The sequence below is a fragment of the Gigantopelta aegis genome, chromosome 9 (assembly GCF_016097555.1).
Source record: "Gigantopelta aegis isolate Gae_Host chromosome 9, Gae_host_genome, whole genome shotgun sequence".
Lineage (NCBI taxonomy): Eukaryota > Metazoa > Mollusca > Gastropoda > Neomphalida > Peltospiridae > Gigantopelta > Gigantopelta aegis.
This window is the reverse complement of record NC_054707.1, coordinates 4,627,398-4,646,543: the sequence shown is the minus strand read 5'-3', so window position 1 is coordinate 4,646,543 and position 19,146 is coordinate 4,627,398. Positions and strand designations below refer to the sequence as shown.

The window sequence follows — 19,146 nt, the reverse complement described above, 5'->3', positions numbered from 1 at the left end:
TCTGTCGTCTCATCTTACCGTTTTCATTTCTATAGAACAGAAACGTATCTCATCTGATCTAACAGATGCTGTACTAAAATGAAAATCAAAATATATGACTTCTTTGGATAGGAAGATACCGATTTTTACCAAATTGTTTATATTAATTATAACTAGCCCTCTTTCGATGCCATTTTCAGGCATATTATCATTAGAAATATTTATATCATTGGAAATTGCTAATTTAGCGAAGTTAAACTGAATCGGAAACGTCCTAGAATGAATCAGAGTTAGTGTCGTCAAGAAAAGACTTTCTCGACAATAATTAGACTGATTCCAGTTCCCATTCAAACACCACTGGTTCTTGGCATTAATTAGACTGGCTTCCGAAAATACTGCAGATGTATACGGGAATCTGACGTGTCTCCGCAGTTATTGAAAATCCATATGAGTTGCCAGTCTCAGACATCTGACTACACACCATGTGTTACTTGTACTGTAGGCTGGCTTGTATCATTACAGACACCCACTTAAATCAGTTGGCAGAACAAACCTGAACTATGCCTCCTCCCCCCGCCAACCCCACCCCATCGACTCTTAAATTTTCTTGGCTCTAATAATATTTTGAGCAATTAATCTGATGACAGTGGTTGAAATCCCGTGAAAACTGGCTTACACTTTCATTCATGTTTCTCATGTATCACCTTCTTCCTGTCATTACCATTATCTTAATGTAAAACACCTTCCAATTTCTCCGACGATTTCAATATGTATCCACCCTTTCTGTCAGTTTCCATCGACTCTGTGTCCTGAGCTGTCTACGCTAACACCTACCTGTCTCAACTTCCGCCACGGGTGCAGTCTCTGTGTACTTCGCTGAACCCACCTAGCGTCCTCTGCCGCTAATAAAGTTGGTCTGACCCATGACACTAACTAACGACCGCCATTATTAGGGGAGCATAGTAGGTGGTTACAAGGCCTCTCTGAAGTGGTCAGACAAAGCCCATAGCAACGCTGATGGGAAATCAAAGGTGTGTTTTACGGATAGCCATAAGATATAAGTACATGTCGTGGTTGGTGAGACAATGACTGGGATGTGGTGGACAGTAAAAGAAGTTGAAAGATAGGAGTTGCCAGATCGGGAAGAAATAAGATGGAAATCAGAAGAGAGAAAGGAAAGGGGGTAGTGGGATAATAATTAAAAACGTTTCTCTAAAACATACCTGTAGTTCCTTGTTTGAAGAATTATTGTGTACACACCCCAGGAACTGCGGAACATATTCGAAAGTGTTGGCTGATGACTATCAGTACGATACGAAAGGGGTTGGGGCACTGTGGGTCCGATTGCCCAGTGGGTGAACATTTAAGAGCTGAAAGGGCCTGGAACTCGGAGTTCGGGGACATGCTCCCTTGTGAAACCTTTCAATTTAGGTGTTTATTAACTGGGCACAATAGCAGAAAAAAGCGGAGGGTATGGCCCATCCCCACCCCCAATCCCACCCACCCTGTTTACGGAAGCTGTAGAGAGGATGTTTTTTCTAGAGCTTGGACTGACACGCGTTAATTTGGAAGTCTTTCTACAAACGGAGTTGGAACCATCAGGTGATGCACAGAAGACCCAGCAAACAGACTGAAAGAAATAAGGAATCACACCAATTCTAATAGGAAAGGGTGACTGCAACGAAAACCAACTTCCATGGTGTCAGAACGTTAACTGTTTCATGGTGTCAGAACGTTAACTGTTTCACGGGGTCGGAACGTTAACTGTTTCACGGGGTCGGAACGTTAACTGTTCCACGGGGTCGGAACGTTAACTGTTCCACGGGGTCGGAACGTTAACTGTTTCACGGGGTCAGAACGTTAACCGTTTCACGGGGTCAGAACGTTAACCGTTCCACGGGGTGAGAACGTTAACCGTTACACGGGGTCAGAACGTTAACCGTTCCACGGGGTCAGAACGTTAACTGTTCCATGGGGTCAGAACGTTTCCACGGGGTCAGAACGTCAACTGTTCCATGGGGTCAGAACGTTAACTGTTCCATGGCGTCAAAACGTTAACTGTTTCATGGTGTCAGAACGTCAACTGTTTCATGGTGTCAGAACGTGAACTGTTTCACGGGGTCAGTCAACTGTTCCATGGGGTCAGAACGTTAACTGTTTCATGGTGTCGGAACGTTAACTGTTCCATGGGGTCGGAACGTTAACTGTTTCACGGGGTCAGAACGTTAACTGTTCCATGGGGTCAGAACGTTAACTGTTCCACGGAGTCAGAACGTTAACTGTTTCATGGGGTCAGAACAGTTAACGTTCTGGTTAACTGTTCCATGGGGTCAGAACGTTAACTGTTTCACTGGAATTCAATGCGGGCCGAACTTACAAAGCCTGTTTATGTTGTTACACGCGTGTAAAGGGCGGGATTTAGCTCAGTCGGCTGAGTGCTCCCTTGAGGTGCTTGCATCGCCGGATCGAACCACCTCGGTTGATTCGTTCAACTGATTGGTTTTTCTCTCGTCCAACCAGTGCAGCACAACTGGTCAAATGACGTGGTATGTGCTTTCCTGTCTGTGGGAAAGTGCATATAAAAGAACACTTGCTGCATGAAGAAAAATGTAGTGAGTTTCCTCTGGTGACTACATGTCAGAATTACCAAATATTTGACATCCAATAGCCGATGATTAATTAATCAAAATGCTCCAGTGGTGTCGTTAAACAAAACAAACTTTACACGCGTGTAACAACATACATTTACAATGCTTAAAGACCTGCATTTTAAAACAAACAGGCTTCGTAAATTCGTCCCTACATATTTGTTCTTTATACGCTAACAGGAAGGAAGGACATATTTTATTTAACGACGCACCCAACACATTTTATTTACGGTTATATGGCGTCAGACATGTGGTTAAGGACCACACATATATTTAGAGAGAAAACCCGCTGTCGCCACTTCATGGGCTACTCTTTTCGATTAGCAGCAAGGGATCTTTTATATGCACCATCCCACAGACAGGGCAGTACATACCGCGGCCTTTGATATACCAGTCGTGGTGCATTGGCTGGAACGAGGAACAGCCCAATGGGTCCACCGACACGGATCGATCTCAGACGGACCGCGCATCGAGCGGACGTTTTACCACTGGGCTATGTCCCGCCCCCTTATAGGCTAACAGTGACTGAAATTTGGTTTAGAATATACCTTGTGTTCACTTCTTTCTTTCTTTATCTCAGTATAATTTCACACTGCATAATACTACAGTTCTAGGAGCGACGTCTATACCAACGTTAAAGTTTGTTTTGTTTAACGAAACTACTAGAACACATTTGATGCATTAATCATAGGCTTTTGGACGTCAAACAAAAATTTGCTATATAGTCTTAGAGAGGAAATCAGCTATATGCTTCCATTAGTTGCAAGGGATCTTTTATATGCACCATCCCACAGACAGGATAGCACATACCACGGCCTTTTATATACCAGTCGTGGCGCACTGGCTAGAACGAAAAATAGCCAAATGAGCGACCACGTATCAGGCGGACGTTTTACCACTGGGATATATCCCCTGCAATGGTCAAAGTTTAAACGTTTTCTTTTTGTTTAACGACACAACTGGAGCACATTGATTAATTAATCATCGGCTATTGGATGTCAAACATTTGGTAATTCTGACTCGTAGTCAGAGGAAATCCGCTACATTTGTTCTAATGCAGTAAGGGATCTTTTATAGAGACATGAAAGCACATACCACGGCCTCTGTCCAGTTGTGGTGCACTGGCTGGAACGAGAAAAAAACCCAATCAATTGAATGGATCCACCGAGGTGGTTCGATGCAATGGTCAAAGGGTTGGGTTAAGTATTCAAGAAAAGAGAAATTCTTTTTTTACATTTGGTTGTTATATTTATGGGGAATTATCAAATGCTGTCAAGCTACACGCCAATGACACTACATCGCGTTCCGACCACGCTAAGGTCTGCTCCAGCATTAGCTTTCTTGGTTGTCAAAGAACGCAGACCCGACTTGCAACATGTAATGAGGTTTCGGTTTTTTTTATATTATATATACTCTTCAAAAAAAGAAACGCAAAAGGGTACAAATGGGTTATAACTCCGATTTTATGTTTCCTACCGGTTCATGCTTTGTGAATATAAGGTCATTGCATGTCCCAAACACATTCCCACGGTTACATTCGATAAAACGCAGCTACTGTACAATAAAGTTCCAAAATGTGAATATTCGCAAAAACGCAGCCACGTGCAAACCATGTCACCACTGCACGTGCGTTGTCTGCACGTGCAACATGAACACCGACAGTATAAAAGTGCAGGGTGTTCGCTTGCCTGGCCTCTGTATCTGGCCGACAGTTGACAATCCAGGACATGCCACGTCTCAGTGAACCGCAGAGAAACAATGCCATCGGCCGACTAGACGCAGGCGAATCCAGAACGGCCGTTGCCAGGGCATTCCATGTGTCCCCAAGCACCATCCACAGACTGTGGGACCGTTACCAGCAACATGGATCAACACGTGACCTCCCTAGATCCGGTCGACCACGGGTCACTACCCCCGGGCAGGACCGCTACATCCGGGTACGCCACCTTCGGGAACGATTGACTACTGCCACCTCCACAGCCGCAGCAATACCAGGTTTGCGCAGGATATCCGACCAGACCGTACGGAACCGCCTACGTGAGGTAGGAATTCGTGCCAGACGTCCAGTTCGAGGTGTCATCTTAACACCACAACACCGTCGACTCCGACTGCAGTGGTGCCAGATTCATCGACAATGGCCTCAACTGCGATGGAGACAGGTGTGGTTCAGTGACGAGTCCCGATTTCTGCTCCGACGTCATGATGGAAGATGTCGCGTGTATAGGCGTCGTGGTGAACGTTATGCGGCAAACTGCGTGCAGGAAGTGGACAGATTCGGCGGGGGTAGTGTCATGGTGTGGGCAGCCATCTCACACACTGGCAGAACTGACCTGGTCCACGTGCAGGGCAACCTGAATGCACAGGGCTACATTGACCAGATCCTCCGGCCACACATCGTTCCAGTTATGGCCAACGCCAACGCAGTGTTCCAACATGACAACGCCAGGCCTCACACAGCACGTCTCACAACGGCTTTCCTACAGAACAACAATATTAATGTCCTTCCTTGGCCATCGATATCACCGGATTTGAACCCAATTGAGCATCTATGGGACGAGTTGGACCGACGCCTCCGACAGCGACAACCACAGCCCCAGACCCTGCCCGAGCTGGCAGCAGCCTTGCAGGCCGAGTGGGCCACCATCCCCCGGGACGTCATCCGTACTCTGGTTGCTTCAATGGGCAGGCGGTGCCAGGCAGTTGTCAACACACGCGGAGGCCACACCCGGTATTGACTCCAGATGACCTTGACCTTGGTGGTGTGTCCTATCACTTACTCACAATGGACTAGAGTGAATTGTGAACAATCCTGCAACATTTGGTAATTATCGGACTCACCATTCAATAATTAAATCAATTCTCCAAATGTTACGACAATGTGGTTTTGCGTTTCTTCTTTTGAAGAGTATATATATATATATATATATATATATATATATATATATATATATATATATATATATATATATATATATATAATGTCAACAACCTCATTACCAGGTTTATTTACAACGAACAAGGAAGTATATTATGATGACACCATCAACCTTATTGTCAGATTTAGTAGCAGTTAATCAAATCAACTTTGTCGATTACCTCTTTGAACTCCGTAGAATGTCGCACAAAATGTACTGTCTCCCAGACATTAAAGGTATATATAACTCACTGTTGTCTGGACTATTTGTATACTGATAGGTCTAGTATCTTTATCTTGTAGCATTATTCTGCAAGAGACTAACATCATTTGAAAATGTATCCACGCAATAAATATGAAGGTTCCAGAAAGAACGTAATAGATACGATATTTCCCGAAATGCTTTCAAACTGGCAGAGTTCAAGTGAATTTGAACGCGACTTGTCGGTTCTAAAATGTTTCTTTTCTTTAACGACACCACTAGAGCACATTGACTTATTAATCATCGGCTATTGGATGTCAAACATTCTGACCTATAGTCTTAGAGAGGAAATCCGCTAATTTGTTTTTCCATTATTAGCAAGGATATTTTTATGCGCACTATCCCACAGACAGAACAGCACATACTGGATACACTAGACATGGTGAACGAGAAATAGCCCAATGAGTCCACCGACAGGGATCGATCCGATATCGACCGCGCATCAGGCGATCGCTTTACCACCGGGCTACGTCCCGCACAAAAATGTCACACAAATTTGCATTGTCACAGACATTACAGTATATATAAATCACTGTTTTGTTATTAAGTCTAGAGTATTTGTATACTGATAGGTCTATTATCTTTATCTTGACTCGCTATTCGTCAAGACACCAACATCATTTGGAAAGATATCCACGCAATAAATATTAAGGTTCCAGAAACTACGCAATGAAATTTTTTTTTTCCCAAAATGCTTTCACATTAATAAGAGATAAAGTGTATTTGAATGTGTCTTGTCTGATCTGATGCAATCGATCAAGACACGTTACACAACCACGTCTTATTTAGCGACTGGCTCTTTGTTACATACACAGTTTGGATTGTCCTTATTTAAGCTGATAAATATTTGCATCACGTCATACAAATACTTGACATTCATGCACATTAACGTTTCTCAAAATAAGCTTAACTTAATCGTTTTAGTTTGCCCGAATCCATTGTAGTACGTATCATTTTGATTTCCCTGCTTGTATCCAATTAAGGCTCAAGCACACTGCTCTGGTAACACACGTCATTACTGTATTTAGTTATAATGTAGTTTGATATTTAGTTGTAAGGAATCTATTACAACTGAGATGAGACTTCAATGGACAACTTGTCTGTCTGTCCATCCTCGTACTGTAATGCAGGAAATGTTAGCGAACATTAAATATTACCAACACTTTTCTACTAAAGTTAAGTTGTCTGAAAGCAGTTTCACATTGATGTTTTGGTACACGACGTCAAAATCATCATCATCATCATCATTGTCGTCGCCGTCACCATCATCATCATTTTGATCATTATCATCATCGTGATCATCATCATCATCTTGATCATCACCACCACCATCATCTTGATCATCATCATCATCATCATCATCATCATCAGCCTTATGTCCGATGGCTTAACCATGACACGACCAAGGACGGTTGTCGAAATAAAAAATCTGTGAACGTTCAATACCCGAAAATCTTATTGGCTAGACCGATGAACTGGTTATTGTAAAACTGTTGATGAAATAAAGTCTCAGACCATTGCTAACAAACCTATTTAATCAAATCGACAATAAACTGACATAAAAACCAGACCAGTGGTGGCGAGACTGTTACGCTACATAAAGAACAAATGACGGTTCTGTTATAACCAGTCCACTGGTTCAGCTTGTCAGCTTGTTAAATTTATTCTTCTTATTGTTGCTGTTGTTGTTGCTGCTGTTGCTGCTGCTGCTGCTGCTGTTGTTATTATTATTATTATTAGAGTAGTAGTTATAGTAGTAGTAGTCGTCGTAGTAGTAGTAGTAATAGCAGCAGCAGCAGCAGCAACAGCAGCAGCAGCAGCAGTAGTAGTAGTAGTAGTAGTAGTAGTAGTAGTAGTAGTAGTAGTAGTAGTAGTAGTAATAGTAGTAATAGTATTTTAATAATAATAATAATAATAATAATAATAATAAATTTAATTCATTTTAATATAACAAAATGGCTACATCAGCATTGCAATAGATTACATCATGAAGTCTGAAGTCGCCATTAATACTGTCATTTAGATTATTGTATTAGATTTTCCTTTGCAATGATACTTCCAAATGCATTCACCGAATGTGATGTAGACCTACGTGGGGTATTTCTAAATGATTACACAAATTTCACGAACGGTGCATTTAATGGCTACCTGCGGTGTAGACTAAAACACATAACAGAATCAAATTACTTCCGGAAAGTATGCTTCAGTAATGTCTGCACTTCCGGCAATGATTTATCGCAATCGCCGTCATTCGTGTTAGAATCTATTATACGGAAATCAGCACAGGCATTTGCGTATTAATGTAACTGTCGAAAAACTATATTTATGAGACAGGAGGGCGCAAAATAAAAGACATTTCATAAATCAGAATAACGCGAAAACATTTTTCTTTTTAATGTTTTTGTCGGCTGCTCAGCATGAAGTCTTTTCGGTGTTCTACCAAATTGACATAATGTGTTATACGGTTCCCTACACCACAGATCATATGGTGATTTTAATTACGTCAGAGCCACACCTAACAGTGGTGCCGGGAGGTGGGGGGGGGGGGGGGTTACGGAAGTTGCAGATGGTGCAGTAGGATAGGGTGCTCCTTTTAGGTAAATATTGCCCAAATTGTTTACTAAGAGAAGATAGTCTGTTTCATTTATTAATTTTAACTTATTTTCGTGCTTATATCCAATTTAGGTTCAAGCACGCTGTCCTGGGTACACATCTCAGCTATCTGGGCTGTGTGTCCAAGACAGTGGGTTAGTGGTTAGAACTTGTTAGTGGTTACAGAGAGTTGGTGTAGTGGTCTTACACATCGGTTCGTTAACATTGGCTCTAGGTGGGAGACGGTACTGGGGTGAGAACCCAGTACCTTATGTTCGATGGCTTAACCACGACACCGCCGAGGCCGGTTATGTGTATATGAGAATGTGATCCTTATACAGTAAAATCTGTTAACATATCGTGCATTAATGCATTAACACAGATTTCTGACCGCCATCTCACTTACTTTTTGACAAACACTCGCTGAATTGTGACTGTGTTCATATTGTTATAGTTAGAATAATGAATTCAACAACATAATGAATGAATGAATGAATGAATGTTAACGACACCCCAGCACGAAAAATACATCGGCTATTGGATGTCAAACTATGGTAATGCAAATAATCAAATTAAGTGATGATCAACATCAATATAAAAATTCAAGATTTAAACAAAAACAGTGTAAAAAACTGCAAAAACACAAATATCACAGATAGATACTGAATTTTACTCAAAACTTCAATTTTGTGCTGTATTGGCCATTCTCAAAGAAAATGTTACACCCGTGCACCACGGTGAGGTTACAGCACGCGCAGGGGTCAACAAAATAAATAAATAAATAATAATATACATACATACATACATACATACATACAAGAAGAATCCCCCCCAAAAAAAACAAAAAAAACAACAACAAACAAAACAAAAACAAAAACAAAAACAAACAACAACAACAAAAAAACAAAACCCCAACAACAACAACAACAACAACAACAACCAAAACCCCAACCCAACAACACAAAAACGACAACAAGCAAACAACAACAACAGCAAAACCCCAAAAGCAAAGCAATCTGGTACTCACAGGGAGCTAGCAAATTAATTATGAATATTCATAAATCCCATGACTGAAATGGATGCTGTTATGGATTGTTGTGTGGTATATTATACAAGTTCGAGTATCTCATGTACATCACTATGACGAATTTCTTTTCTCTTTCTTTTCAGATAAATGTTGTATTCCTCGCCAATATTCTGAGAATTCTCTTTTCAAAACTTCGTGCCTTCAACACTAATGAGACGCATCAAAACAGGTAAAACAAAAAACAAAAAAACTACTTTATTTTATGCAGGTGTAACATATGTATCAATATCCAATCCAATCCAAGACTGGCCAGAACAAAGATATCAATTCAAAATTGAATCACACACACTCTCTCACACACACACACACACACACACACACACACACACACACACACACACACACACACACACACACACACACACACACACACACACACACACACACACACACACACACACACACACACACACACACGCACACACGCCTACGTACGAGATACACAGACACCGCGCTAAAAACGAACATAATACAACAAAAACAAAAGATTAAAAAACAACCCCCCAAATATTTTGTTAAGGCGTAACGTAACGTAACGTAACGTAACGTAACGTATGGCCATGTAATACAATATACACATACAAAAAATATCGCCCGGATTCGGGGAAAAACAACAACAAAAGAAACATGTATAATAAATCCCATCTTGATATCCGCAGTCTGCAGAAACATGTAAACAAATCAAAAAGCTCATTGAGAAAACGCGCCAGACCTTTCCCCGAAGCCAACTGGAAACTCCCACACAATCTATCTTTATTTGCATGCTATGTGAACAGGAAGGCCTGATGTTTCGTTTATACCAGTTTACACAAAAACACGACGCTGCAAGTGTCATTGTTCTGAACGTGTGTTGCCCCTACAGGCGAAATCAAGAACCTTTTGTTTATGATCATTTATTTCTAAACTCGAGCTGTAAGGGCGTACAAATAAGTGTTATTAAAAATCACTTCTGCTTCATATTCGCATGTCTTGATGCGCGTAGCAAGACGCGTACAGCCATCCACAACTCTTCTTCAGTCAATATTTTAAAAGGTTTTTGGTAAATAAAATATTGGAACATTAATAAACTTTCAATTTACTAGTACTTACAATAATACCCAATAAATCTTGTTTGGTATCAGATGTTCTTAAAGGCTTTTAGGATAACTTAAAATATTCCATATAAACAAAACATTTGAAATCATGAAGAGAAAGTATTTCATAGACAATTAAAGGGACTATCCAGAGTTTGCAGCCATTTTAAAAAACGATTTTGGCAAATGAATATCATTATTAATTATGATATATTTTTACAATTACAATTTACTTAAATTTGTTTGCTAAGAATATGCATTTCTCTGTAACCAAAGCATTTCTGGACATCGTGATGTTTTGTGTAGTATTGCAATAACCATTTTTGTCTAAAATAATTTCGTACGTACGAATTTATTAATTCTTCCAATGTTCAAACAAAATTTTAAATAAGTACGTCGGACAAAGGTCATTCCAAAATATTTATGCGTATAATGCTTTATAGTTTAAATATGTTAAAGAAAGATAGTGTTTTAAAGCATGAAGAAGGAGGATGTTTTTATTTTATGGGGCAACAAACGGAAGTCTTGCTACGACTAAAAACACTGCATAGTGTCTTTAAGATTTGTAAATATTTATATTCATTGTCATTATTTATTGTGTTGTAAATTTTGTCAAAAATTTCGAAACCATTGTTTTGTATTGTAAAATACAGATTTTGTTTTTGACAAATAAATTACTGTTATTGTTACAACTGACTTTTATACCAAATACAAATTTAAATATTCGGTGCCAGATATTAATGCTTTTTCAATCTTTCTGGGTGGAAGGGGCTAAAAAACCCACAAAAAAACCCCACACGAAATAATAGCACCTTTTTTGCCATCATTTAATTTTGAGATGGTCTTTAGTGGGTTAATTTGAGAGAAGAAACCTATTAGTACCACGTTGTTTAATCGTGTTGAATGAACGTCATATTCATTTGCCTTATCAAAAACGTATGGTATCAAATTAGGTCCTGACGTCCTTCAACGTCTCTGTCCGAGTTGTAAGACGTTAACGTAATACATTTGACCACTGCTAAGATTCCTTTAATAGACGAGTGGCGGGATTTACCTCAGTCGGTTGAGTGCTCGCTTGAGGTATTTGCGCAGGATCGAACCACCTCGGCGGATCCATTCAACTAATTGTGTTTTTTCTCGCTCCAACAAGTGCAACACAACTGGGCAAAAGCCGTGGTATGTGCTTTCCTGTCTGTAGGAAAGTGTATTTAAAAGATCCCTTGCTGCATTCATTTTTTTTAGCCGTTTCCTCTAATGACTACGAGTCAGACTTATCAAATGTTTGACATCCATTAGCCGATGATTAATTAATCAATGTGCTCCAGTGGTGTCGTTAAGCAAAACAAACTGTTTTTAATAGTTGCGTTAGATGTATTCCTAGTCCGAATCCAAACAGTTTGTTTTTTGTTTAACTACACCACTAAAACACATTGATTTATTAATAATCGTCTATTGGATGTCAAATATTTGATAATTTTGACATACAGACTTAGAGAGGAAACCCGCTACATTTTCCATTAGTAGCAAGGGATTTGTTATATGCACCATCCCACATACGTACTATAATAGTCTTTGGTTGGAACGATAAATAGCTCAATGGGCCCACCGATGGTGATCTATCCCAGACAGACCGCGCATCAAGCGAGCGCTTCACAACTGGCCTACGTCCCATCCATTAAATCCCACTAAGACTATCGCGTCCATATCGATCCATTTAAGGTTTAGACACGGCCACCTTTGACACAACTTTGACTTCGATAATGATGTCCAGACTAAAACATGTTTGGGGTGGTCGGAATATGTAACAGTGCCCCACGACTGGCATTTCAAAAGCCGTGGCCTCTGTTGTCCTCTCTGTAGGAAAGTTTATGTAAGAGATCCCTTGCTGCTAATGGTAAAATATAGTGGATTTCCTCTAAGACTATATCTCAGGATTACCAAATGTTTGACATCAATTAGCCGATCGTTCATAAATCAATGGGCTCTAGTGGTGTCGTTAAACAAAACAAACTTTAACTTTTAACTTTTCTCTCTAAGATTAATCTCAGAATTATCAAATGTTTCACATAAAATAGCCGATCGTTAGTACATCATCGTGCTTTAGTAATGTCGTTAAACAAGACGGATACAAATTTTTTTTTTTTTTTTTTTAAGAATCGGAAAGACTCTGTAGAACCTTTTAAGATTTATTCCGCTTTAGTAAATGCATTAACTGAGTGATTTAATTTGATTCCCATGCGCTTCCAGTGCCCAGAGATATAATGAAATTTATCAATTATTAAGATATACAGTGACAGTAACGAAATTTCGTTTATTCATCCGAAAAACGAAAGAAAACCTAATGTCGACCACTCCCCACATGACGTAAAAATGTTACTAACTATTATCCTGTTGTATTATTTAGAACCAAAGTTTTTTGCAAATGTTACGTTTATTTCCTATTCGATATTTGTTTTCTTTGCATTTACATGAAAACAAACCCAAACCCCAACAGGTTTTATATACAAATCATCATATAAAATGCACGAAGTTGACTTAATTCCACTTTTTAAAAATCTCTGTGTCTTTTGAATGCACGTTATTTCTCCTATAAATAACTAAGATCATTTGCATATCAAAACATTGGGATCTGAGGCTACGTGAAGGCCATTATAGCTTGTTTCACTAAATCAAGGTTATTATTGTTTTGCAGTGTGTAACAGCATTGTCTAATCTTTCCGTTAAACATAGATGTAAACAAACAGAACATGTAACCCTTTCTTGTAGGTGCATTATATTTAATAAATTTAGCTAATGTATTATGTATTTTTATTTTATTATATCAATTATATATTAGCATACCATACCATACCATACCTAACACAGCACAGTAATAAACACAAATCACCTCACACACCGCAGGAATGTGCTTTCCAAATTTATACATAAATTTAATGCAGGGCCGGACCCAGAAGACCGGGGGAGGGGGAATAAAATGTCAAAGGCCACCAACATCAAATAATAATAAAAATGTTATTTAATTTGCCTCTAAATTGGGAACTCATACGTATATATATATATATATATATATATATATATATATATATATATATATATATATATATATATATATATATATATATATATATATAGTATTTAGGGTGGTGCTAGGGGCTGGGGTTTGGGGGTTGGGTGTTACATTTGTAATGCGAAAAACCAAAGGGCTATTGTTCGGACTCGTATGGGTTCAACCACTTTTTCATCCCGCAGACACAGCCCTGAATGTTCAAAATACGATAGCATTGCTTGGTCAATAACATCATTATTTCGATCTATGACTGCACGTGCTATTGTAGCAATGTGTAGACCACGTAAAATACAAGTTAGGTAGGGTATATAAATTCATTGAAAATGTATTAGTCGACATTCTTGTTATTGTTATTTGAGGAAAAATATGGGTAAATCGAAAAACACTTCAGTTGATGTAAAATCGTGTATTAAGAACGTTTTCGATTATTTTGAAGATGAATATTAGCGCGGTAGACCTAGGTATGCTTCTTATCGAATTGTTGATCGAGTTGCCGCTGCACTTAAAGTTTCGGTTTCAACAGTAAAAAGAACTGTGAAAAATCTAAGCTCTACGAATCCAAGCACAGAAATCACTGTTAAAAAACGCGACCGAAAACTCATCGATTTATTTAATAAAGATGTTATTAGACGACGAGTATACAGATTTTATAGAGAGGGGGAATTACCTACATTACATAAGATTAACGTGGCTTTAAGGGAGGAATGTGGAATCAACATATCCATATCAACTTTACGAAGAACACTCCATGACCTCGATTTTAAATACCAACATGTCTACAACCGGAAAAGTGATTTTTGAGGACGCCAGTATATCAGACAGGAGACTGTCCTATCTCCATGAAATATCCAGTTTACGAGAACAGGGGTATTTAATAATGTATCAAGATGAGACCTGGGTGAATGTCAACCACACAACATCCCACCACTGGACAGATATCCACCCGGGCACAAGTACCGCCAATCACCTGCCGAAATCAGACGCTGCTGATCGAGTTCCTAATCTCTGTTCGGTGACTGGGAAGGGAAAAAGACTTATTATTTGTCATGCTGGCTGTGATAAATATGGATTGATAGATGGCTGTGAATTGATCTTTGAGACTAAAAAAACAGACGAAGACTATCATGGTGAGATGAATCATGAAAATTTCATCAAATGGGTTGAAGAACAACTTATGCCTTCTCTACCAGAACCTTCTGTTATCGTCATGGATAACGCAAGCTACCACAACAAATTAACTGAGATTACACGATGTCCTGCACTAAACGCTAAAAAGGAAGAAATTCAGTAGTGGCTACGAAACAAAAATATACCTTTTGAGAGTAACATCACAAAGCCAGTTCTTTATGAACTTGTGAAAAGTAACAAATGTGCAAAGCAATTTGTTACTGATGATATTGCTGAACGCCATGGGCACTTGTGTCTAAGACTGCCGCCAAGACATTCTGAACTCAATCCGATAGAACTGATCTGGAGTCAAGTCAAAGGGCACATAGCTCGTCATAATGATGGTAAAATGACCACGGTGCGGAGAGAACTTGCACATGCATTGAACTCTGTCACACCTACACACTTCTCTGACGCAGTTAAACATGTAATAAAGATCGAAGAAGATTTTAGAAAACAAAATAGTTTTATAAGAAATAAAATACCCCCTGTGATAGTCCCCCTTAACGAAGATAGTGATGAAGAAATGAGTTCGTCGACTGATTAAGTTATTTCTCCATACCCATCAGGAGTATTACTTTAATGTATGCATGAACTCTTTAACACCAAAAACAATTTATTTCCATATCATTCACTATCAAACAACCTAACAACCTATAAACTAATCGACTAGAAATGCATATAGACTACACATACATACGAGAGAAATGTTTATTTAACGACACACTCAGCGCATTTGATATACGTTTATGTGGCGTCAGACAAAACGGTTAAGGAGCATTATGACAGTGAGAAAGAAACTCGCTACCGCCACATGGGCCACTGTTTCCGATAAGCAACTTTGATAAGCAATAAGGGACGTTTTATATGCACCATGCCATAGACAGGATAGCACATACCACAGCCTTTATACATCAGTTGTGGTGCACAGGCTGGAACTAGACACAACCCAATGGGTCCACCATGTGGGATCGATCAGTCGACCTACCATGAGCGAACGCTTTACCTCTGAGCTACGTCCCGCTCCATATACAAAAGAAGCCTTAAGTGGGGTTGGGGTTGTGCAGAGGGTCACACCTCCACCAATCGCATGCATACCATATTCTTCTCTCTCTCTCCCTATAACCATATAACCATAGATTAAAATATGTTGAGTGCGTCGTTACATAAATGACGTCTCTCTCTCTCTCTCTCTCTCTCTCTCTCTCTCTCTCTCTCTCTCTCTCTCTCTCTCTCTCTCTCTCTCTCTCTCTCTCTCTCTCTCTCTCTCTCTCCCTTCAGCAGTGTATTCCACAATATAATTATAATATTTGATACATATTTTTTTTTCAAAATGAGGTTTTGTCACTTGAACTCCCCACCTGAATCCACGCCTGCTTCATGTTTACAGATATTTTCTTAAATATAGGTCATACTACGATTTGTGCGGATAGGATGATAGAACCGAACATTAGTTTGAAACGCACTATAGAATGATGCTTTTGATATGCAAATGACCTTAGTTATTTATAGGAGAAATAACGTGCATTCAAAAGACACAGAGATTTTTAAAAAGTGGAATTAAGTCAACTTCGTGTATTTTATATGATGATTTGTATATAAAACCTGTCGAGGTTTGGGTTTGTTTTCATATAAATGTAAAGAAAACAAATATCGAATAGGAAATAAACGTAACGTTTGCAAAAAAATTTGGGTCTAAATAATTGAACAGGATAATAGGTTTTGTTAATGCTATCTTCTTATTAAAGTCACATTTTATATTTTCCGCTATGTAACCAAACAATTTGTTCTTCTAAATATCATGTATTTATAAATTTAATCACAAAGAAAGTTAAAGTTTGTTTTGTTTAACGAAACCACTAGAACACATTTATTGGATCGGCCTCGGTGGCGTCGTGGTTTCCCATCGGTCTACAGGCTGGTAGGTACTGGGTTCGGATCCCAGTCGAGGCATGGGATTTTTAATCCAGATACCGACTCCAAACCCCGAGTGAGTGCTCCACAAGGCTCAATGGGTAGGTGTAAACCACTTGCACCGACTAGTGATCCATAACTAGTTCAACAAAGGCCATGGTTTGTGCTATCCTGCCTGTGGGAAGCGCAAATAAAAGATCCCTTTCTGCTAATCGGAAAGAGTAGCCCATGTAGTGGCGACAGCGGGTTTCCTCTCAAACTCTGTGTGGTCCTTAACCATATGTCTGACGCCATATAACCGTGAATAAAATGTGTTGAGTACATCGTTAAATAAAACTTTTTTTTCTTTCATTGGCTACTGGATGTCCAACATTTGTTAAAGGAACATTCCTGAGTTTGCTGCATTGTAAGATGTTTCCGACTAATAAAATATTTCTACGATTAAAGTTACATATTAAATATATTAACTTGTTTAGAATATCAGTGTCTGTATATTCAATGTGTTTCTGGTCGTCTTAATATTTATAAGAAGCCCAAACTGGAGTTTGTCTGCAAATAATTTCGTGCGTATTTTAGGAAATAAAACGAAATATAACCTAGTACAAATATACGTTTAATATACAGCCACTAATATGTTATACAGAAAAATATATTTGTTATGTAATTACAATTGTTAAAAAGTCTCTGTTACTCGATAACATCTTTAAAATTGCAGCAAACGCGGGAATGTCCCTTTAATATTGACACATAGTCTTAATTAGAGGAGACCCGCTACGTTTTCCCATTAGTAGAAAGGGATATTTTATATGCACCATCCCACAGACAAGATACCACATACAACGGCCTTTGATATACCAGTCGTGGTGCACTGGCTGGAACGAGAAATAGCCCAATGAGCCCACCGACGGGGATCGATCCCAGACCGACCGCGCATCAAGCGAGCGCTTTACCACTGGGCGCTGCCCCTAATCATAACAAGTAATATTGTCTGTCATTTGTGGCTATATGTACTGACATACGCACACAATTAAACATGGATAAGCGTTTTCAGTAAGTCTAAAAGTCATAACAGATAATTATTCATATCCAATTGAAATTATCGCTTTCAAATTCCAATATATATATATTTGTTTTCTTCAGCAATGCAAAGTTTTTATGTTGCAGTTTCTCGCATTCTCGCTGTGTTAAACGAGGTATATGATGCGATAACAGCGGGCTACTGATTGCTTTTTATTGATTGAATACCAATTTGACAAATAAAGAAAATAGCCCCGAAACATATTCATTCAAACATATAATATAAAAAAATTGTAACGGCTGTCGTATGTATAATAATGATTATTGAAAATGCTACAGACGTTATACAAGTGAATATGATAAACTCGCTTTTTTGATAGTCAATACGATTGTTTCTTATTTATAAATAGAATATATGCAGAAGTTAAGTTCCTTTAAGAATTTTTCAATTTTATTGAAATTGGAAAAAACTGACGAATAAAAACCAAATAGAAGGATCCTACTAATGTCGACGATTTGCTGAACTGTTAATAACTTTTAATGTTATTGTTTTCCATATCGGGGAGGGATGTAGCTCAGTGTTAAATCGCTCGCCTGATGCGCGGTCGGTCTAGGATCGATCCCCGTCAGTGGGTCTATTGGACTATTTCACGCTCCAGCCAATGCACCACGACTGATACATCCAAGGCCGTGGTATGTGCTATCATGTCTATTGGATGGTGCATATGAAAGATCCATTGCCACTAATGGAAAAAATATAGCGGGTTTCCTCTCTAAGACTGTATGTCCAAATGATCAGATTTAACGTTTTTTCATATGATTACTCTGGTGCGTTCCATCTCGTATACGGTACTCGAGAGAATCAAAGGACAAGTTAATTGAAACTATGCTAGCATGCATTAGGGACCATAATGCTTACATTAATGGTATAAAGGTACACAATAACCTTGCCTCTCTTCAGATGTGTCGCTTCACCTCTCTCCTTTAAATTAAGGATGCATAGTATGACCTTGTTAGTAACATTGGTACTTTTTTCAGACAGCAGCAGAAGATTTGTTTCATTGTTTTGTTTTGTTTTCAGTTTTTTGTTCTGTTACTGTTCTTCTTTGTCTTCTTCTTCTTCTTTTTTTTTTTTTTTTCTTTTTTTTGGGGGGTGGGGGTAGAGTTGGTGATACAATAAAAACTGAATAGAAATTTTGTTGTGAATTAACGTTTTTAAATGTGTTTATAACTGATTAAATGACTTAAAAACCTTATACAAAGCATTTGTAAAAAAAACCCCCAAAACACCTTTCTTTTTTAGCTTACTAAAACGAATTTCGTAAAAATACATATACACAAGTGCATGCACGATTGTATTCTTATTATGAAGAAAAAAACTATTCCTACACACCTGCTTGTAAGAACACCATTCGTTATTTTTGAT

General features: G+C 38.8%; 1 protein-coding gene across 1 annotated transcript in view; it reads left to right on the top strand.

Annotated features, from left to right (window-relative positions):
- The window catches only part of LOC121380745 (calcitonin receptor-like), a 64,613-nt gene that overhangs the window by 44,887 nt on the left and 580 nt on the right, over positions 1-19,146 (top strand). Inside the window, exon 9 of the mRNA XM_041509707.1 lies at positions 9,566-9,651. Coding sequence (XP_041365641.1) covers positions 9,566-9,651 — 86 coding nt within the window. The remainder of the gene's footprint in view (positions 1-9,565; positions 9,652-19,146) is intronic.